Source organism: Orcinus orca, chromosome 12, assembly GCF_937001465.1.
Source record: "Orcinus orca chromosome 12, mOrcOrc1.1, whole genome shotgun sequence".
Classification (NCBI taxonomy): domain Eukaryota; kingdom Metazoa; phylum Chordata; class Mammalia; order Artiodactyla; family Delphinidae; genus Orcinus; species Orcinus orca.
In genome coordinates, this window is record NC_064570.1 from 81,940,216 (window position 1) to 81,962,251 (window position 22,036).

General features: G+C 38.0%; 1 protein-coding gene across 1 annotated transcript in view; it reads right to left on the minus strand.

Annotated features, from left to right (window-relative positions):
• Nucleotides 1-22,036, minus strand: part of COL19A1 (collagen type XIX alpha 1 chain) — a 347,142-nt gene that overhangs the window by 145,649 nt on the left and 179,457 nt on the right. The window contains exon 14 of the mRNA XM_004270129.2: nucleotides 7,876-7,929. Coding sequence (XP_004270177.1) covers nucleotides 7,876-7,929 — 54 coding nt within the window. The remainder of the gene's footprint in view (nucleotides 1-7,875; nucleotides 7,930-22,036) is intronic.

Below are 22,036 nucleotides of genomic sequence, written 5' to 3' on the forward strand. Positions count from 1 at the left end.
CTCTCCCATGTTCAAGCACATGTAAAATAGTGGAATTACAACTACAGAAAATCAGAGTGGTTTCCACCAGGCCCCGAACTCACTTCATGGAAACTCTGAGGTCATTCTACAGCTCTGAAGTCAGCCCCCTCCTAAGCAAGAAGAGATGCTTGTGTTGACCACACTGCGAGGCAGTTCTGACCTGCTTTACTGGGTTTGTGTGTGTTCTATTTAAAGCTGCCACGGGTCACGGCCAGGCCATAATGGCATAATTTCCCTTGAAAAATACATCAAGCCACATAAAAACAATTCAGCTTAAGGAAAATTTTACTTGGATGAGTCCTGTGGTGTGCGTTGATTTCACAGAAGCAGTGATTTTGACGTCCTTTTTCCTAAGGAGATGGATATAACTCACTAATATGAGAACATAATTGATGTTACTTGTGTTGCCTTAGGTAATGCATATAAGCCAGCTCAGAAACAAACAAGCCAAAAGAAGAACAAGTGGTTTTTCCATGAATGCCTTAGTGAACTTATACGTGATCGGCACAAATTTGTTCACAAAACAAACATTAAGGTCTTAGCTACTCCACGATGAGGACACTCATCTCTGCTTCTTCAAGGAAAACGACTTAACCTACTCGACATTTCCAAACTTGTTAATATACTTGTTTATTGTGAAACTGGATAAACATTGGGCTTCATAAAGCTTCTGGGGCATTAGAACATGAGCATGGACATCCAGATAAAGTAGGAATTCAAGTAAAAGTTAAATAAAATGGGGCTTCCCTGGTGGCGCAGTGGTGGAGAGTCCGCCTGCCAATGCAGGGGACACAGGGTCGTGCCCCGGTCTGGGAAGATCCCACATGCCACGGAGCGGCTGGGCCCGTGAGCCATGGCCGCTGAGCCTGCGCGTCCGGAGCCTGTGCTCCACAACGGGAGAGGCCACAACAGTGAGAGGCCCGCGTACCGCAAAAAAAAAAAAAAAAGTTAAATAAAATGAGTTCAACGGCGTGGTAGTTAAAGCAGTCATTTTACTTTCAGTAGTTTTTCTTGACCAATTAGACATTCTCTTTAATCAAGTCCTAATACTCTGAGTTCACATACTTCCTTTCCCGTCTGCACACAGCTTCAGATCAGCAGTTCGCAGGTGAGAATCACGACAACAGCTAACCCCTACCTGGCACACTCCTTTCAACAACTCTTCCAGGTAGGTAGGGGTTATCAGAATCTCTGTCTTCTAAGTGAGGAAACAGAGTGGCAGAGAGGCTGAGGAACTTGCCCAGGATCACAAAGCTAAGAGGTGGTGAGGCTGGGGTTTAAACCCAGGTGATCTGAATTGCCTCCACATAATCCCCTATGTTGCTTACACACTAAGAAGCCAGCAGACACATGGTCTGCCCTGTCCTCTGTGCCTTTGCAGGACTGACCATCAGACTCCCCCCTCGTGAAGGAAATATGACTCAGTTCCTTTGCCATCAAGTCTGGGCTGGTGCAGAAGGACACACCCTGATGGGACACACCCTAAGTAGAGTGAGTTCTCCATGCTGTTTAGGACACAAGGAACCCTGACTCCAGATGCAGGGTTCAGGGTGGCTTGGAGCAAGCACTTCAAGGGAGAGTAAAAAAAGTAGAATCTGCACAAAAATGTTAAAAGGAGGAAATTAAATGGATGGCTTCCTGGAAGGAATAAAAATGAAAAAAAAAAAAAAGGACAAGCACAGGCAGAGAAGCTAAACTGACATAGCAGCACTATTTACAATAGCCAGTACATGGACGCAACCTAAATATTCATCAACAGAGGAATGGATGAAGAAGATGTGGCACATATATACAATGGAATATTACTCAACCATTAAAAGGAATGAAATTGCGGCGTTTGTAGAGACGTGGACGGACCTAGAGAGTGTCATACAGAGTGAAGTAAGCCAGAAAGAGAAAGACAAGTATTGTATTTAAAGGCATATATGTGGTATCTAGAAAAATGGTATACATGACGTTATTTGCAAAGCAGAAATAAAGACACAGACATAGAGAAAAAATGTACGGATACCAATGGGGAGGTGGGAGGAACTGGGAGATTGGGATTGACACATATACACTATTGATACTATGTATAAAACAGATAACTAATGAGAACATACTGTATAGCACAGGGAACTCTACTTAACGCACTGTGGTGACCTAAATGGGAAGGAAATCCAAAACGGAGGGGATGTATGTATACGTATAGCTGATTCATTTTGCTGTACAGTAGAAACTAACACAACACTGTAAAGCAACTGTATGCCAATAAAAATTAATTAAAATAAAAGACACGGGGTGGCTTGTAAGGCATTTAAAACATAAAATTTCTATTCAGGATCAAAATGAGGATCCAGCAACAAAGAATGCAAGAGTGTGGTGGCATCTTGGTCCAGCCGAACAAACTTCTGGTCGGGGCAGTCACTAGCTGATTCACCAATAAATGTTCTTTCAGAGACCCAGAGGGACTTTAACAAAAGGCCCTGAGATTGTTCAGACATGCACTTTAATGTGACTATAAAGGAGAAATCCAAGGTTACATTAAAATGATACTTATTTTTTATGTTTTGGGTATTAGGAATATTAGGAAATCCTATAAGGAATCTACATCTTAGAGGGGATTTTTATAAATGCCGGTTCTTTTGAGATGTCTCGTGTAAACGTCCACGAACGTGCTCAGCCGTCTGAAATATTCCACTTTTCATCAAGACACCTTCTTGGGCTCACATCCAATTCCCGTCCTTCTCTTTTTCCCCGATTCCCCACTGCTGCCTCTCCTTCCTCACAATTCACCCCCTAATTCCCTCACATCTTTTCTTGCAATTTTTGTTTCTAATGCTCTCCCATTTATTTATTCAACTAAAACTTCTCTCTCAGCTGGTACCAATTCCAGCCACCTCTCCTTTTATCCAGTATCTCTCCCCCAAATTTTTTCCAAATTTTAATGCTGTTGAACCCTCCATGCATCTTGAAACGCCCTTCTGTTGACTTCCCGGCCCTGCAGTATCCCGGTCCCCCTGCTGGTCTTTCTCTGCCACCATGGGCTGGACAGCCCCTTGGTGTCCAGGCAGGTGGTCCCCATGCTGCTTTCTCTTACTGCTCCCTGACACACTCTCACCTGCGGCTCAGGGTCAATATTCAACATTAGCTGAATTTTTAAAATTGTGTTAATCTATAAAGGATGTGAGATCCCAAAATATGCCAGCCAAATGTTTCACTTGTAGGACTTCAAAAAGATAACAAATGGAAAAAGCAATGGCATATAAGAGATTCAAATAAGGAGGTTAAGAAAAAAAAAAAAGGCCACAAATCTCAGATATATATCACCACCAAACACTGTTATGGTTAACAGCAGCTTTTAAGTACAAGAATCATACTACTACTATGTTTTATTAAATGAACACTTATCTAAAATTTAGTAGCTTACAAGACAATAAAGAGAAGAGAGTCAACTAATGAAAATTTCAAACAGAATTTTGGTGTGGTACTTGGTAAAAAATAATGTTTTTATCGTGCTTATAGAAAACTCTACACAAAGGGTTAAAGAGAAAAAATTTTTATATTTATCATATTTACTTAAGCCTTAATAAAATAACACTGGTATTATTAGTAGTATTATTAACATTTTCTATAATGTTTGGTATGCTTACATGTGACAATTATGTTTGAAACTCACCATAATTGAGAGATATTAGTAGAATACAGGCTAGTCTCTAATCATTGAGGAAAACCAATAAATCAATGATTTCTTCTACTTTCCTTAAAGACATTATGCCTAGGAGTAAGGTGCATAAACTTGCACATATTTTATATTTCATTTCAATAAACTTAGCGATAGTCAATTCATTCCTGATCAAACACATGTAATCAAAATATGAGTTTTCTTGACAATGGGTCAATAGAAAAGAATTTTAAATTCCTAGATTTTTCTGTTGTTTTCTATTGCAAAGTTCAGTGAAGTGAAAAATGACAGGTCTTAGCTTTCAGTGTGTGTGTGTCTGTGTGTATGCACACACACACATGCATATGCATGTACATTTGCATGTCCCAAAGAGGTGAGTGCTGCCTAACTCTTGAGCAGAGAAGAAATGGTGGCACTAAGATGGGTCTAAATGTAAATATGTAAGAATGCTTTTTTCTTTAATCTGCTTCACTTTTAAGTAGCTGAAAAAGCGGAATAAATCCCTGAGTACATTTGGAAATAATCATTTGTAAATGTGTATAATATCAATAATACCTGATCTAAATGCTCTCCTCTATAAATATGGCATTTGTGAAAGAGCAGTAATATTGATAAACCTTGCCTTACATTATCTACAAAATTCTATTACATTCCTTAGTTTCTGACACTGTTACTTGTTGATAAGTTACAATAAAAGTAATATAAACTTATCTGAACTATACATATTTATAAATGGAGTAAATTTGCATAATATAGTGGTTGAACTTTACAATTTGAATATGTTCCTCCAAAACTGTCATGAAGACTACATAAGTTTAATTTATTCTTTAACCCACCTTCTTCTGAAATGTAAGCTTCGCTAGGGTACAATTTCAATTTGAAGCATTACTATTTTCAAAGAGCCTCATCTGAATATTTTTTATTTCAGCTAGTCTGACAAAGACTGTCATAATTATCTTACAAGCCAAATTAAGAAATGTGGGTTGGAAGGAGGGAGAGTCCGAATGTATTTGTACATGACTTGTATCATGTCACATGAATATCAATGGTAGACAAGATGGAAGCTTTGCTGTTGTTAGAGTTTTCAGGCCCTGTTCTGCTCAGGATTTATTAGTGATATGAATGAAGACTCAACGGGTAGGCTTATCAAAATTTAAGATGATGTAAATCTGGGAGCTATATCACTGGCAAAAAACACAATAGAATGGTATTAGAAACTAAAATCCAGAAGATGAAATTTAACAATCACAAGGGTCAGTTCCTACTCTGTGATAAAGAAAGGCAACTGCACAATCGCAGGATGGATGAAGATCTGACTGGGAAGAAGTTTTCATTAAAATAAAGGAGGAGGCACCTTGAATTGACCACATGTCAGTACAAGTCAGAAGTACAATTTCCTTGTATGCTTAAAATTCGTTAAGAGAGATGATCTCATGTTAAATGTTCTTACCACACAAAATTAAAAAAAAAAAAAAGCTCTGCCACAGGGGGAAGAATTCAGACATACTGTCTAGCTTCACCCACCTCACTCCATAATTTCCATCTCAAACCACCTAGGGTTTTTTATTGGAGTTGAAATTAAAAACCTATTTATCGTTGTACTTTACTGAGTTATTGTTGACAATTAAAATTTTATATATTTAAGGTATACAACTTGATGTGATATACTTATGCATTTTGAAAATCACCACAATCAAGCTAATTAACATATCCATCCCCTCACAGTTACTGTTTTTTGTCGTGAAAACACTTAAGATCTACCCTTTTAGCCAATTTCAAGTATACAACACAATATTAACTACAGTCTCATTGCTGTACATTAAGTCCCCAGAACTTATCCATCTTGTATAACTAAAAATCGTACCCCTTGACTGACATCTTCTCTTACCCCCTTCTCCCCTCAGCCTCCAGTAACCACCAGTCTACTCTGTTTCTATGGATTTTACATTCTCAGATTCCACATGCAAAGGCGTATTTGTGTTTCTGTGTCTGGCTTCTTTCATGTAGCATGAAGTCCTCCAGGTTCCTCCATGTTATCGCAAGTGGCAAGACCTACTTCTTTATTAAGGCTGAATAATATTCCACTGTGTGTGTGTGTGTGTGTGTGTGTGTGTAATCACATTTTCTTTATCCATTCATCTGTCAATAGACCTTTAGGTTGTTTCCATATCATGGGAGTACGCATATCTCTTCGAAATACTGACTTCCTCCCTTTAGATATACACCCAGAAGTGGGAGTGCTGGGTCGTAAGGTAGTTCTATTTTTACTTTTTTGGAGGAACCTCCATACTCTTTTCCACACTGGCTGTACCAGTTTACATTCCCACCAACAGTGCACGAGGGTTCCCTATTCCCCACACCCTGGCTAACATTTCTTATCTCTTGTCTTTCTGATACTAGCCATTCTAGCTGGTTTGAGGTGACGGCTCACTGTGGTTTTGATTTGCATTTCCTTGATGATTAGCTACCTTTTCATATACCTGTTGTCCATGTGTATGTCTTCTTTTGAGAAGTGTCTATTCAGGTCCTTTGCCCATTTTTAAATGGGGTTATTGGGTTTTTTTTGCTATTGAGTTGCATGAGTTCCTTATTTATTTTGGATATTAACTAGGGAGTATAATTTATCACTCAGTTTCCAGGAAGGGGTAGTTACTAGAAGGAAAATGTTCCCTGGATGCTGCAGACCGAAATTAATTCAGAAACATGGTCCTAGTTACAACAGACATCTTGGTCATTACTGTGAGAAAATAGAATAAGAAGCTTGGAAATGAACTTCACATGATCATTTCATCTAGTCCTCTGCCCCCAGTGGGTGAAAACGCTTAAGGCAGCCTCAAAAACATAGATCTAGGGAAGTAATCGTCTATGTTTCCCCAAGGCTATTTAAAACATTGATCATGTGGATTAATGAACTCTTGGATAGAGAGGGGCTGGAGAGCTAAAAGGGGAAACTACAATTGTACACACAGGTGTTGAGACTAGAACCCAAATGTGACTACTTTGTAAATAATTTTAAAATACCAGCAGAGTCCACTTTCTAGCAAAGTGTTCGAACTCAGTTTTCTCTGTGAGGGCTACAGGAGAACTTACTTCACAGAGCTATTGTGAGAAATAAATGAAATATGAATCATTTAGCACATTGTAGGCAGCTGATAAATGTTAGCTATTATTCACAACATTTTCCCTTTTATTTTCTTAGCCATCAAAACTTATTAAGCCCTTTTATGTTCACTGAAATAGCCACTGGGAATAAAAACTGGACACAGAAATGTTCTAACTGAGAAAACTTAGACATCATCTAGTCCAGTGGGCAGAACTGGGAATAATAAATTTAAATGACTGAAAAGAGATTTGGGGTTAATAGACTGAGACAGTAAAAGAGAACATGGTATCCAAAGCCAGAAGCCCCAAATTCAAGTTCTGGCTCGACTTTTTAGTAGTTCTATGACTTCAGGCAAGTCATCTATGCTCTGTGAGTTACACAACTCTCATCCGTAAGGTAACAGAAGTTCAAAATACTACTCCTATAAGAAAGCACACATAAAATGTCTGGAGACTTCAACATGATTTGAAAACAGTTAATAACAATTAGCGACAAGAATGGGGTGCCCCCTTGCAGAAAGTGTTCATGCAGAGCTGACCAATTATCTGTCACTGCAGGGGTTCCTTTTAGGGGGAGCCACTAAGCCTAACTGCCCTGGAAGGTGATTGCTATACTCCCAGGCAAGTACAATGTATCCACATATTACATACTTTATCTCAAAGGCAGGAGAGTAACTACAAAGAGTCACTAATGTCAACAATTTAATTTGGCTAAGGAATGTAGTTAATACCCACAGTCTTCACAGGATTCGTGAACAGGCTAGAACTCCACAAATAGAACCCATCAAACTTAACTCTGCAAAGATGAGCTTAACTCAAAAACCCCAAAAGAGGACCAACGTGCTCCAGATCAAATTATGGTTAATTCATTTCACCCAAATTATATTTCCACATTCCACAATCTGGAAAATATATAGAATTTTCTGGATTGTAAAAGCGCTGTCAAAATCTCAAATTTCGGCTTTCAGGTAGTTGATATTTTCCTCAAGCCCATCTGCTTGCTGGATTTTGATTTTATTTTTATAAGTGTTCAGAAACAAGTAACCCCTGAGTTAGTAATGCCTGCCAGTTGTTCTGTGTCTACTTACCCTCTGACCCTCTTTCCCAGGTGGACCTTGGGGGCCTTGGATCCCCAGGGAGCCCTAGGAGGAAAAACAACACCTATTAATAGATTGTTTCAAGTATACCTGCCTTGCAAAGAACGTTGTGAAAATTAATACCTATTTTATTGATTATAGACAACTTTTAAAGTGATTCGAACTCTTCCAAGCCTAGCCTAGCCTACCTAATACATTAATAATGCTGAATTGTCCTTTGACTGGTTTATCTTTGGAGTTAACACCAGAAAAGAAAAGAAAGGTGATTCCTAACCACGTGGGAGGCGCAGTGTTCACCCCCAGTGGCGACTCCCATATGACTGGAACCATGTTTTATCAAACTGCCATCAATAAATGGTAACAATATTTGCAGGCAGAAAAAAATGCTGCTTCATATACTTAAACTCTATAAATGCAATGGCATTTTTGGTTGAGAGTGGCCCTGTGACTATCCACTGAGAGAACACCTAGTTACGACGTTGGCTTCAACATTCACCTACTCCTAACATTTAATTTTTAGCATCATAGACATTATTTAATACTTTCTCATAACATTGTCAAGTGGTAGAAAAAATAACCTTTGTTTTTTTTCAGTTATACAGGAGGCCCAGGAAATCCCAGGTACACGAATCCGAAAGTCAATCCCCTGGTTCTCACAGACAGTTACTATTACACAGGAATTCTCACTCAGCATGAAAAGCAAAATGATGACACGGCTGATTTTAAAGTCTCTGGCATTGATTGCTAGTTGTTACCTCTCTGAAAGCGTCTTAGTCTCCCCTGCTGCTTCCTCCTTCCCTATTCAACCTTTCAGTGTGAGCGTTTAGGCCCGCTTTCTTCCCAGTCTACACTCTCCCACCATGGTCTCATATACCATGGGCTTTGGATTCTCCAGGCCAATGATGCCAAGATTTATAACTCAGTTTATCTCTGAGTTGCAGGTCCACACGTCCAACTGCCTGCCTAACACGCCCACTCCGCTCTCTCACCAGCATTTGAATTTAGCACACTGACACCACATCTAGGACCCTCCCACCAAAACTGGGTCCTCTTCCAGCACCCCCCAACTCTGTAAACCCACGCACCATTCTGCTAGGGCTCCTGCCAGGAATCTATAACTCGTCCTCCATACCTGCCTCTCTCACTTCCCTTTCACATCCAGTCACCAAGTCCAATTGCTGTAGCTCCACAAGAGATTTGGATACATTTATTATCTCCCTTCAACCTTCTGCTCCATCACCCTTCTTGCTTGATCATCTATGAGAGCCTCCTTCGTGACACTAGACATGGTGGACCCCTCCATCCTACACAGCACAGCCAAACCCGAAAACCCAGCCTGACCTCCTCTGGTTGTCCACATGAAGAGATGAATGCCTTGTTTCATCAGTCGTAGGGTGCCTTATACTTGTTCTTTAAAGTACTTATCATAAGTCTACTTAAAAGATTATTCAGGTAATGATTCACCAGGCTCTAAGGATAACAGGTAGAATCAGTGTCTTATTCAACTCTAGGTGCCTGTTAATGTCTGAGTGAAAAAAAAATCATAATGGGAAATCAATTCACTGTAAAAAAAAAGAAAAAAAAAAAAGGTTTTGGTAAGCCAGTACTGTTCAAAGGGTTTTAAAAATATGTATGGTTCAAGATGGCGGAAGAGTAAGACATGGAGATCACCCTCCTCCCCACAGATACATCAGAAATACATCTACACGTGGAACAACTCCTACAGAACACCTACTGAACGCTGGCAGAAGACCTCAGACCTCCCCAAAGGCAAGAAACCCCCCACGTACCTGGGTAGGGACAAGAAAAAAGAAAAAACAGAGACAAAAGGGTAGGGACGGGACCTGCACCAGTGGGAGGGAGCCGTGAAGGAGGAAAGGTTTCCACACACTAAGAGTCCCTTCGCGGGCGGAGACTGTGGGTGGTGGAGGGGGAAGCTTCGGAGCCACGGAGGAGAGCGCAGCAACAGGGGTGTGGAGGGCAAAGCGGGGAGATTCCCGCACAGAGGATCGGGGCTGACCGGCACTCACCAGCCCGAGAGGCTTGTCTGCTCACCCGCCAGGGCGGGCGGGGCTGGGAGCTGAGGCTCGGGCTTTGGTCGGAGCGCAGGGAGAGGACTGGGGTTGGCGGTGTGAACACAGCCTGAAGGGGGTTAGTGCGCCACGGCTTGCGGGGAGGGGGTCCGGGAAAAGTCTGGACCTGCCGAAGAGGCAAGAGGCTTTTTCTTCCCTCTTTGTTTCCCGGTGCGCGAGGAGAGGGGATTAAGAGCGCTGCTTAAAGGAGCTCCAGAGACGGGCGCGAGCCGCGGCTAAAAGCGCGGACCCCAGAGACGGGCGGGAGACGCTAAGGCTGCTGCTGCCGCCACCAAGAAGCCTGTGTGCGAGCACAGGTCACTTTCCACACATCCCCTCCTGGGAGCCTGTGCAGCCCGCCACTGCCAGGGTCCTGGGATCCAGGGACAACTTCCCCGGGAGAACGCACAGGCGCCTCAGGCTGGTGCAATGTCACGCCGCCTCTGACGCCGCAGGCTCGCCCGGCACTCCGCGCCCCTCCCTCCCCGAATCAGCGGCTCTTTAACCCCGTCCTGTCTGAGCGAAAAACAGACGCCCTCCAGTGACCTACACGCAGAGGCGGGGCTGCAAATCCAAAGCTGAGCCCCGGGAGCTGTGCGAACAAAGAAGAGAAAGGGAAATCTCTCCCAGCAGCCTCAGGAACAGCGGACTAAATCTCCACAATCAACTTGATGTACCTGCATCTGTGGAATACCTGAATAGACAACAAATCATCCCAAATTGAGGAGATGGACTTTGGAAGCAAAGATATATATATTTCCCTTTTTCTCTTTTTGTGAGTGTGTATGTGTATGCTTCTGTGTGTGATTTTGTCTCTATAGCTTTGCTTTTACCATTTGTCCTAGGGTTCTGTCTGTCCTTTTTTGTTTTCTTTTCTTTTTTTAGTGCTTGTTATCATTGGTGGATTTGTTTTTTGGTTTGGTTGCACTCTTCTTTCTTTTTTTTTTAATTACTTGAAATTTTTTTTAATAATTATTTTTTATTTTAATAACTTTATTTTATTTTATCTTCTTCTTTCTTTCTTTTTTTCTCTCTTTTATTCTAAGCTGTGTGGATGACAGGCTCTTGGTACTCCAGCCAGGTGTCAGGCCTGTGCCTCTGAGGTCAGAGAGCCAACTTCAGGACACTGGTCCACAAGAGACCTCCCAGCTCCACGTAATATCAAACAGTGAAAATCTCCCAGATATCTCCATCTCAATGCCAAGACCCTGCTCCACTCAATGACCAGCAAGCTACAGTGCTGGACACCCTAAGCCAAACAACTAACAAGACAGGAACACACCCCACCCTTTAGCAGAGAGGCTGTCTAAAATCATAATAAGGCCACAGACACCCCAAAACACACCACCAGATGTGGACCTGCCCACGAGAAAGACAAGATCCAGCTTCATCCACCAGAACACAGGCACTAGTCCCCTCCACCAGGAAGCCTACACAACCCACTGAAACAACCTTAGCCACTGGGGGCAGACACCAAAAACAACGGGAACAAGGAACCTGCAGCCTGTTGAAAAGGAGACCCCAAACACAGTAAGCTAGGCAAAAATGAGAAGACAGAGAAACACACAGCAGATGAAGAAGTAAGGTTAAAAAAAAAAAAAAAAAAAAAAAGTAAGGTAAAAACCAGACCTAACAAAGGAAGAGGAAATAGGCAGTCCACCTGAAAAAGAATTCAGAATAATGATAGTAAAGATGATGCAAAATCTTGGAAATAGAATGCAGAAAATACAAGAAACGTTTAACAAGGACCTAGAAGAACAAAACAGCAAACAAACAGTGATGAAAAACACAATAAATGAAATTAAAAATTCTCTAGAAGGGATCGATAGCAGAATAACTGAGGCAGAAGAACGGATAAGTGACCTGGAAGATAAAATAGTAGAAATAACTATTGCAGAGCAGAGTAAAGAAAAAAGAATGAAAAGAATTGAGGACAGTCTCAGAGACATCTGGGACAACAATAAAGGCACCAACATTATAATTATAGGGGTCCCAGAAGAAGAAGAGAAAAAGAAAGGGACTGAGAAAATATTTGAAGAGATTATAGTTGAAAACTTCCCTAATGTGGGAAAGGAAATGGTTAATCAAGTTCAGGAAGCACAGAAAATCCCATACAGGATAAATCCAAGGAGAAACACACCAAGACACATATTAATCAAACTATCAACAATTAAATACAAAGAACAAATATAAAAAGCAGCAAGGGAAAAACAACATACAAGGGAATCCCCATAAGGTTAACAGTTGATCTTTCAGCAGAAACTCTGCAAGCCAGAAGGGAGTGGCAGGAAATATTTAAAGTGATGAAGGGGAAAAACCTATAACCAAGATTACTCTACCCAGCAAGGATCTCATTCAGATTTGATGGAGAAATTAAACCTTTACAGACAAGCAAAAGCTAAGAGAATTCAGCACCACCAAACCAGCTTTAAAAGAAATGCTAAAGGAACTTGTCTAGGCAGGAAACACAAGAGAAGGAAAAGACCTACAACAACAAACCCAAAACAATTAAGAAAATGGTAATAGGAACATACATATCGATAATTACCTAAAATGTAAATGGATTAAATGCTCCAACCAAAAGACATAGACTGGCTGAATGGATACAAAAACAAGACCCGTATATATGCTGTCTACAAGAAACCCACTTCAGACCTAGGGACACATACAGACTGAAAGTAAGGGGATGGGAAAAGATATTCCATGCAAATGGAAATCAAAAGAAAGCTGGAGTAGCAATTCTCATATCAGACAAAAATAGACTTTAAAACAAAGACTATTAGAAGAGACAAAGAAGGACACTACATAATGATCAAGGGATCAATCCAAGAAGAAGATATAAAAATTGTAAATATTTATGCACCCAATACAGGAGCACCTCAATATATAAGGCAAATACTAACAGCCACAAAAGGGGAAATCGACAGTAATACAATCATAGTAGGAGACTTTAACACCCTATGTTCACCAATGGACAGATCATCCAATATGAAAATAAATAAGGAAACACAAGCTTTAAATGACATTAAACAAGATGGACTTGATATTTATAGGACAGTCCATCCAAACACAACAGAATTGTCTTTCTTCTCAAGTGCTCATGGAACATTCTCCAGGATAGATCATATCTTGGGTGACAAATCAAGCCTTGGTAAATTTAAGGAAATAGAAATTGTATCAATTATCTTTTCCAATCACAACATTATGAGACTACATATCAATTACAGGAAAAAATCTGGAAAAAACACAAACACATGGAAGCTAAACAATAAACTACTTACTAACCAAGAGATCACTGAAGAAATCTAAGAGGAAATCAAAAAATACCTGGAAACAAATGACAATGAAAACACGACGACCCAAAACCTATGGGATGCAGCAAAAGCAGTTCTAAGAGGGAAGTTTATAGCAATATAATCCTACCTGAAGAAACAAGAAACATCTCAAATAAACCACCTAACCTTACCCCTAAAGCAATTAGAGAAAGAAGAACAAAAAACATCCCAAAGTTGGCAGAAGGAAAGAAATCATAAAGATCAGATCAGAAATAAATGAAAAAGAAATGAAGGAAACTATAGCAAAGATCAATAAAAATAAAAACTGGTTCTTTGAGAAGATAAACAAAATTGATAAACCATCAGCCAGACTCACCAAGAAAAAAGGGAAAAGACTCAAATCAATAGAATTAGAAATGAAAAACACTCCCAAACTCATTCTACGAGGCCACCATCACCCTGAAACCAAAAGCAGAAAAATATGTCACAAAGAAAGAACACTACAGGCCAATATCACTGATGAACATAGATGCAAAAATCCTCCACAAAATACTAGCAAACAGAATCCCACGGCACATTAAATGGATCATACACCATGATAAACTGGGGTTTATCCCAGGAGTGCAGGGATTCTTCAATATATGCAAATCAATCAATGTGATACAGCATATTAATAAATTGAAGGATAAAAACCATATGATCATCTCAATAGATGCAGAGAAAGCTTTCGACAAAATTCAACACCCATTTATGATAAAAACCTTCCAGAAAGTAGGCATAGAGGGAACTTACCTCAACATAATAAAGGTCATATATGACAAACCCACAGCCAACATCATTCTCAATGGTGAAAAACTGAAACCATTTCCTCTAAGATCAGGAACAAGACCACTTTTATTCAACATAGTTTTGGAAGTTTTAGCCACAGCAGTCAGAGAAGAAAAAGAAATAAAAGGAATCCAAATAGGAAAAGAAGAAGTAAAGCTGTCCCTGTTTGCAGATGACATGATACTATACATAGAGAATCCTAAAGATGCTCCCAGAAAACTACTAGAGCTAATCAATGAATTTGGTAAGGTAGCAGGATACAAAATTAATGCACAGAAATCTCTGGCATTCCTATACATTAATGATGAAATATCTGAAAGTGAAATCAAGAAAACATTCCCATTTACCAATGCAACAAACAGAATAAAATATCTAGGAATAAACCTACCTATGGAGACAAAAGACCTATATGCAGAAAATTATAAGACACTGATGAAAGAAATTAAAGATGATACAAATAGATGGAGATATATACTATGTTCTTGGATTGGAAGAATCAACATTGTGAAAATGACTATACTACCCAAAGCAATCTACAGATTCAATGCAATCCCTATCAAACTACCACTGGCGGCCTTCCCTGGTGGCGCAGTTGTTGAGTCTGCCTGCTGATGCAGGGGACACGGGTTCGTGTCCAGGTCCAGGAAGATCCCACATGCCACGAAGCGGCTGGGCCTGTGAGCCATGGCTGCTGAGCCTGCGCGTCTGGAGCCTGTGCTCCGCAACGGGAGAGGCCACAACAGTGAGAGGCCCATGTACCGCAAAAAAAAAAAAAAAAAAATTCCACTGGCATTTTTCACAGAACTAGAACAAAAAATTTCAAATTTGTATGGAAACACAAAAGACCCCAAATAGCCAAAGCAATCTTGAGAAAGAAAAATGGAGCTGGAGGAATGAGGCTCCTGGACTTCAGACTATACTACAAAGCTACAGTAATCAAGACAGTATGGTACTGGCACAAAAACAGACATATAGATCAATGGAACAGGATAGAAAGCCCAGAGATAAACCCACGCACATATGGTCACCTTAACTTTGATAAAGGAGACAAGAATATATAGTGGAGAAAATACAGCCTCTTCGATAAGTGGTGCTGGGAAAACTGGACAGCTACATGTAAAAGAATGAAATTAGAACACTACCTAACACCATACACAAAAGTAAACTCAAAATGGATTAAAGACCTAAATGTAAGGCCAGACATTATAAAACTCTTAGAGGAAAACATAGGCAGAACACTCCATGATATAAATCACAGCAAGATCCTTTTTGACCCATCTTCTAGATGAATGGAAATAAAAACAAAAATAAACAAATGGGACCTAATGAAACTTCAAAGCTTTTGCACAGCAAAGGAAACCATAAACAAGGCCAAAAGACAATCCTCAGAATGGGAGAAAATATTTGCAAATGAAGCAACTGACAAAGGATTAATCTGCAAAATTTACAAGCAGCTCATGCAGCTCAATAACAAAAAAACAAACAACCCAGTCCAAAAATGGGCAGAAGACCTAAATAGACGTTTCTCCAAAGAAGATATACAGATTGCCAGCAAACACATGAAAGAATGCTCAACATAATTAATCATTAGAGAAATGCAAATCAAAACTACAATGAGATATCATCTCACACCAGTCAGAATGGCCATTATCAAAAAATCTGCAAACAATAAATGCTGGAGAGGGTGTGGAGAAAAGGGAACCCTCTTGCACTGTTGGTGGGAATGTAAATTGATACAGCCACTATGTAGAACCGTATGGAGGTTCCTTAAAAAGCTAAAAATAGACTACCATATGACCAAGCAATCCCACTACTGGGCATATACCCTGAGAAAACCATAATTCAAAAAGAGTCATGTATCACAGTGTTCATTGCAGCTCAATTAATAGCCAGGACATGGAAGCAACCTAAGTGTCCATCGACAGATGAATGGATAAAGAAGTTGTGGCACCTATATACAGTGGAATATTACTCAGCCATAAAAAGAAATGAAATTGAGTTATTTGTAGTGAGGTGGATGGAGCTAGAGTCTGTCATACAGAGTGAAGTAAGTCAGAAAGAGAAAAACAAATACCGTATGCTAACACGTATATATATGGAATCTAAAAAAAAAAAAAAGGTCATGAAGAACCTAGGGGCAAGACGGGAATAAAGATGCAGACCTACTAGAGAATGGACTTGAGGATATGGGGAGGGGGAAGGTAAGCTGGGACAAAGTGAGTGAGTGGCATGGACTTATATACACTACCAAATGTAAAATAGATAGCTGGTGGGAAGCAGCTGCATAGCACAGGGAGATCAGCTCGGTGCTTTGTGACCACCTAGAGGGGTAGGATAGGGAGGGTGGGAGGGAAGGAGATGCAAGAGGGAAGAGATATGCGGATATATGTATATGTATACCGGATTCACTTTGTTATAAAGCAGAAATTAACACACCATTGTAAAGCAATTATACTCCAATAAAGATGTTAAAATATATATGTATGGTCAACCTATTATATATTAAATGCCTTAAACGCTTTGGAATATGAGAAATCTATTCAAACATATCATTCCAGGATAAACATTCTTTTATTATCTAATTTTAGAAAATTAGGATTCTTTTTTATACTGTGACTATTTCCTTTAAAAGTCATGACTACCTTTAAACTAAAACATCAGGTGTGTTTGTGATGACCTATAATTATTTATTATGTATACATTTTTTGGTTTTTCATAGAAACTAAATTTTCATAAATGTCATAACATTAAGTTCACCATCTAATTTTATTTAGAATAAATAAAAAGGTTATAGATATACTTTAATTTTTCATTCAGATAGCTTTCCTTTGATTAAAATTGTCAGAATTTAGTGTAAATCACTATAAGTAATTTTAAAAAAGCATTAGTACAAAAAATCCTGGATGTATCACCCATCCTCAGTGTTCCCCAAATCTTTCTGAGTCTTTCTCCACAAAATAATCATAAAATATATTTATTTATTAATTTCTTTTACCTATTTTTGGAACACTTTGTTATAGGGGCATGTAGAACCTATGTTTTATGATTTTCACAGGAATAAAAACCAGGGAATGAAAAAGGTGATCAGTTCTGTTTATTTTTACCAAAAACACCTGCCAAATGGTATATAACCAAGGAAATTGGCTAATTAGGCCAACTTTAGGATGGTAAATTCCTAACGTGTATAAGAAAAACAAATTTTACAATCCAAATATACCAAATATTAACTACAAGGTAATTACAGGGAGTTGTGTCCTTTTTAATAAGATTGACAAAATCTTGGCTCCAGATTAAACTCTTTCTCTTTGCCCTTAGGAAACTATTTTCATTTCATGAATAGTCAAACTTATACATAATATTTTTGATATCCATCCAAATGTTGACAGCTCTTTCAGTGTTTTTAAACATGAGCTACTAAAACATACACACACCAAACATTCATCAAGGGAGTACAATTAATTCTGAGCCACATGTAATCAAAATTCCATTCTCTTTACTAGTTTGCGAAATTATATGGCAAAAGTGTACATAAGACAAAAATATTAAACTTGATTTGGAATGTATTTGATGGATTCAAAAAAAATTTATGAGAACCTTTTGTGTGAAAAGTCCAAAAGTAAGACATGATACACTCACACACATAAACCCACTAATATGCCTCCTGTACGGTCATGATTCTGAATAATCCTCCCCCACCCCTTACCTTTGCTAAGTCTGGGGCCCAGAAAGGAATTTGATAAAAAAGTAGGATTATTCTTAATCTCCAATGGATTATTCACTATTTGAATTATCCATGACCAGGTTTTAATCCTAGCTATATTACATTAATATTCAGAATATTTTTGATCTGACTTTATTGAATATTACTACTTGACATTTACAAAGAAAAATGATATCAATATTGTCATTAGTAAAACACAGGTCAACCAACTGTGGAAAAATATTTTTTCCCAGAAATAAGAAATTAAAATTTGGGGATGATACATTATTTACAATTCTCCAGCTAACTACTCCTTGCATTTAGTAAAGTCAAACAATGGATTAACCTTCCACTTAGCATAAAAATTGTAGATATACCTAGGCTGATGCTCTTCAAATTAAACTTGGGTAGAGCCCACCATTTGTGTCAGAACCCTTCCCGTAATTCCTTCCTACTCTGACCTTGTAAATGCCATATGTGTGTGCTTTACTCATCCTCTCAGTTGATTATGAGTTCTAGAGAACAAAGAATCATTTTTTTTTTTCTATCCTTTACCACACTTACAGAAGAGACTCAATAAGTACTTACAAAGTTGGATCATAAGGAACTAAATGGAGATAGAATAACACTGAGCGGTGATAGTGGTAGCAAAAGGTTTCTGGTCTACATGTAATTATATTTATTTTCAAAACTTGGCCTTGGACTTAAATACCACACTGGTGGACTTTCAATTTTGTCTGTATTTCTCATCTAAACTCATCATTCCACTCTCTGATGTCTAACAGTAAAACTGCCTTACAGTTCATTGAAGAATTAATCATCTACTCTTATTGTAATACAGAATCAAAAAACCAGGAGAGTTTGTTCTGATTCTTGATCTGGATTTTGGTATCATGGTTGTGTTCAATTGCTCTGATTCTTGATCTATATGTTGGTAAAGTGGATATATTCAATTTGTAAAAACTCCTTTGAACTACATCTTGTGATACATACTTTTCTGTATATATGTTATATTTCAATAAAGAAAAAAATCCTAAAGTCTGTGAAGGCTCAAATTAAAAACAATTAATCATCTACCATTTTTGACATCATCTCCATTATGGAACTTATTTAAATCTTTGACCACTATTTGATGTTTTCCAGATTTATATCATTTTTCTAGTTAGAGAATCATATTTAAGTATCTTTGTGCACATGACATCTTTGCATAATCTGTGCATTATTTTCTTCTTCAGTTTAATGTGGTGAAGAATAATACCTAATCATTTTTTTCTTCTTTTTCCATCTACTTAGGCTGCTATGAAAATAACTCTAAATTGTTTTATTCCTAAAATTTCACAACCATGAAGATTTATTGCTTTTCTGAAAGAGAAGCTTAAGAATGTATTTAGGATATTCACAATGTAAACATCTGCATACGTCTATACAAGCATTCATTTTTTAAAAAGAATTCTGGACATTAAAAACGTTGACAAGGAAAGGAATTCCTAAGGCTGTTACCCCTTTTAGCTAGGATAAAAATATGCAAAAAATAGTCCCAGCCAGCTAAACCATTTTAAGTCCCAGTGGATCGCTATTACAGTGTGTTACACTGCACATAGCTCTCTCTGGACAATCTGCTGATTGTTTAAGACAGGCGAGAGTTTATCATCATGGAAGCCCATGTAAATATTTAACTGAGAAATTACTTAGAATTAACTGGTTCAGAGCAAAGTTTTGAAGTGTCTAACAAATACAGCAGATGTTTAGTAGAGTTAATAGGGTAGATTAATTGCATTTGAACACATTTTCATTTGTGAAATGAAGGCAAGACATATTCATAACTTCTCAGTCAAAGAAAGAAGCTGAAGTAAAAGACGGAAGTTTCATTTTAAAGTATCCTTTGTACTCCCTTGCCAGGAATGTTGCAGAACATATGATCCCACTTCAGCAAAAATGTTATGCAAGTAAGTGTATTTTAAGTGTTATGATTATTGGTTTAGAATATGCTTCCTAGGCTTGAAACATAAGATTAAGCAGAATCTGCATAAATTCTTAGAATTCCACTAGGGCGTTTTCTGTGTTTCAAATAGCATGTAGAAAATTAAGACAGAAAACAGAGTGTATCTGTCTTTATAGAAAATTTCATGCCTTTAACATGAGAACAATTCCAACAAATTTTATAAGTTGGAGGTATCAGAACAAAAAACAAATAAATAAAAAATATAATAGACATATAGTTCACAGTCATGGGAAGCGATTTTCATGTTAGTTCTGAGAAGCGGCATTTAAGAATATTTATGATGATACATTAAAGGAGTGACCAGTTTTATGCTATTTCACAGAATTGTCAGGATGCAAGAAATAATTTCCCTTAGGGAGTGTAAGTATTTGGAAAAGAAATTCTATGTTATACATAAAAAGCCTATCATTTTATCATAAGCAGTTGTCATCACACACTAAGAAATAGATGTTTTTGAAATAAAAAACAATAGAATCTCTTCTATACACTAAAAAAGCCCTTGCAAACCTTTGCAGTAACACTGACAAGAGAAGGATAAGAAGAGCTGTCACCAGAAAGAAAAGTCTATGAAATATTTGTGTGGACAGGAATGTTTCAATCATTCTCAGTTACAGTAAACAAGTTCCATAATTGGATGGACAATTTTATCTTACTTTCAACAATTTAAAAAATAGAGGTCATTCGTAGTGCTTTCAAAGCTTAACAATTTCATTCAAAATCTCTGGCAGTATTTTAGACATGAGACATAATGAATTATGATTGTTCTTTGTGGTTGCAGGGATAAATTTTAATACTAATCTTTTTCTGTGTTTTCTGAACTCAGAAATCACATTTCTTTTTATTATATAGATTCTGAAATAGCGTGTTCTCAGTCACCATTGATTTAACCAATAAAACTAGAAATATTATAAATTAAATAACAGAACACAGTCTGTGACTCTAGAATGCTGTGGGACATCCGTAAGTCCCACAGAGTTTCCTCTAACAATGACCTTTCCTCCTATGATGAGGCATTCCACTTCACAAATTATATATATATCCTCAGTTTCGTTCCCCTTTGCATCTTATCTAGCAAAATGGACTGCATTTAGTAGGTGTTGAATGGACGAATGGCTGCTAAGATTCTGATTCTTTACACTTCTCCTAGTACTTCTGCTGTAGTGAGGATATTAATTGCCATAGCTACAGAAATTCCAGTTTAGAAACCTATATTCTTCATCTACAAATCCCACTTGATACCAAAATAATCCAAGTTATTTAAAATTCTTATGTGGTAGTACTGCAGAATAGATGCTACACTTCTATCTGGAGGAGTTTGCCCTTCATCAGAAGAAGAAATATAAGCTCTGTCTTTAATTTATCTCACACTGATGAGGATTAAATACTTACTTTTTAAAAAAACAACATGAACTGCAGTGATTAAAGTATCTATGTAAGCCATTAATTACAAAGAAATAGATCCAATCAAATTATTTAAAATGCTTATATCACCTAAAATAATGTAGTTTCCTATTTGGCAATTATTCTTGACTCACTTTCATTTATTTGTCGTAAGTAATTTCATATTTGTAATTATTATTGACTATGAAAGTCTTTACGTAGATTTGCTTTATATCGGCCCTAACTTAATAAATCAAATAGTTTGATTTCAGTTAACTCAAAGCTCTGTTGACAAGTAAAAAATCTTTGGGCCACGGTCTGTCAAATCCATTTGTATCATCTGTCTTAATGACTTATGTGAGGGAGAATATGATTGTTTCAGTTTTAATGATTAGTCTGATCATCATAACAATCTGTATTTTGGATTGGCTTTGCCATAAGTCAGTGGAACATGGTTCCACTGCAGAAAGATGGATAATCTATACATAGGTTGTCTTTATACCTCTTCCATTGTCTTCTGAAGAATGAACAACCTGATAGAGATGTAATTCCAAATGTAACAGCATTAATAATGTTTGTATTTCGGCTATGCAACATAAATAACCAGACTGAAGGAAACAAGCTAGTAAACTTAGGAATAAAATGTAAATCAGAACAGAGATATTCACACACCACATGAGAGACCTAGGTATTTAATCAGATAACTGAAGATGGTTTATACAATATCAGGTTAAGTGAGTGGCAATTGAGTAAGGTGGTGAAAACCAAACTTCCAAGGGGGGGAAATGCTCCATATGGTAATAAAGAACTTTAAAAATATATTTAAAATATATATTGAAGACTTTTCACTTTTTAACCTCTTTCTACCTGTCAGAGGTATCCATTTTCCTCAGGA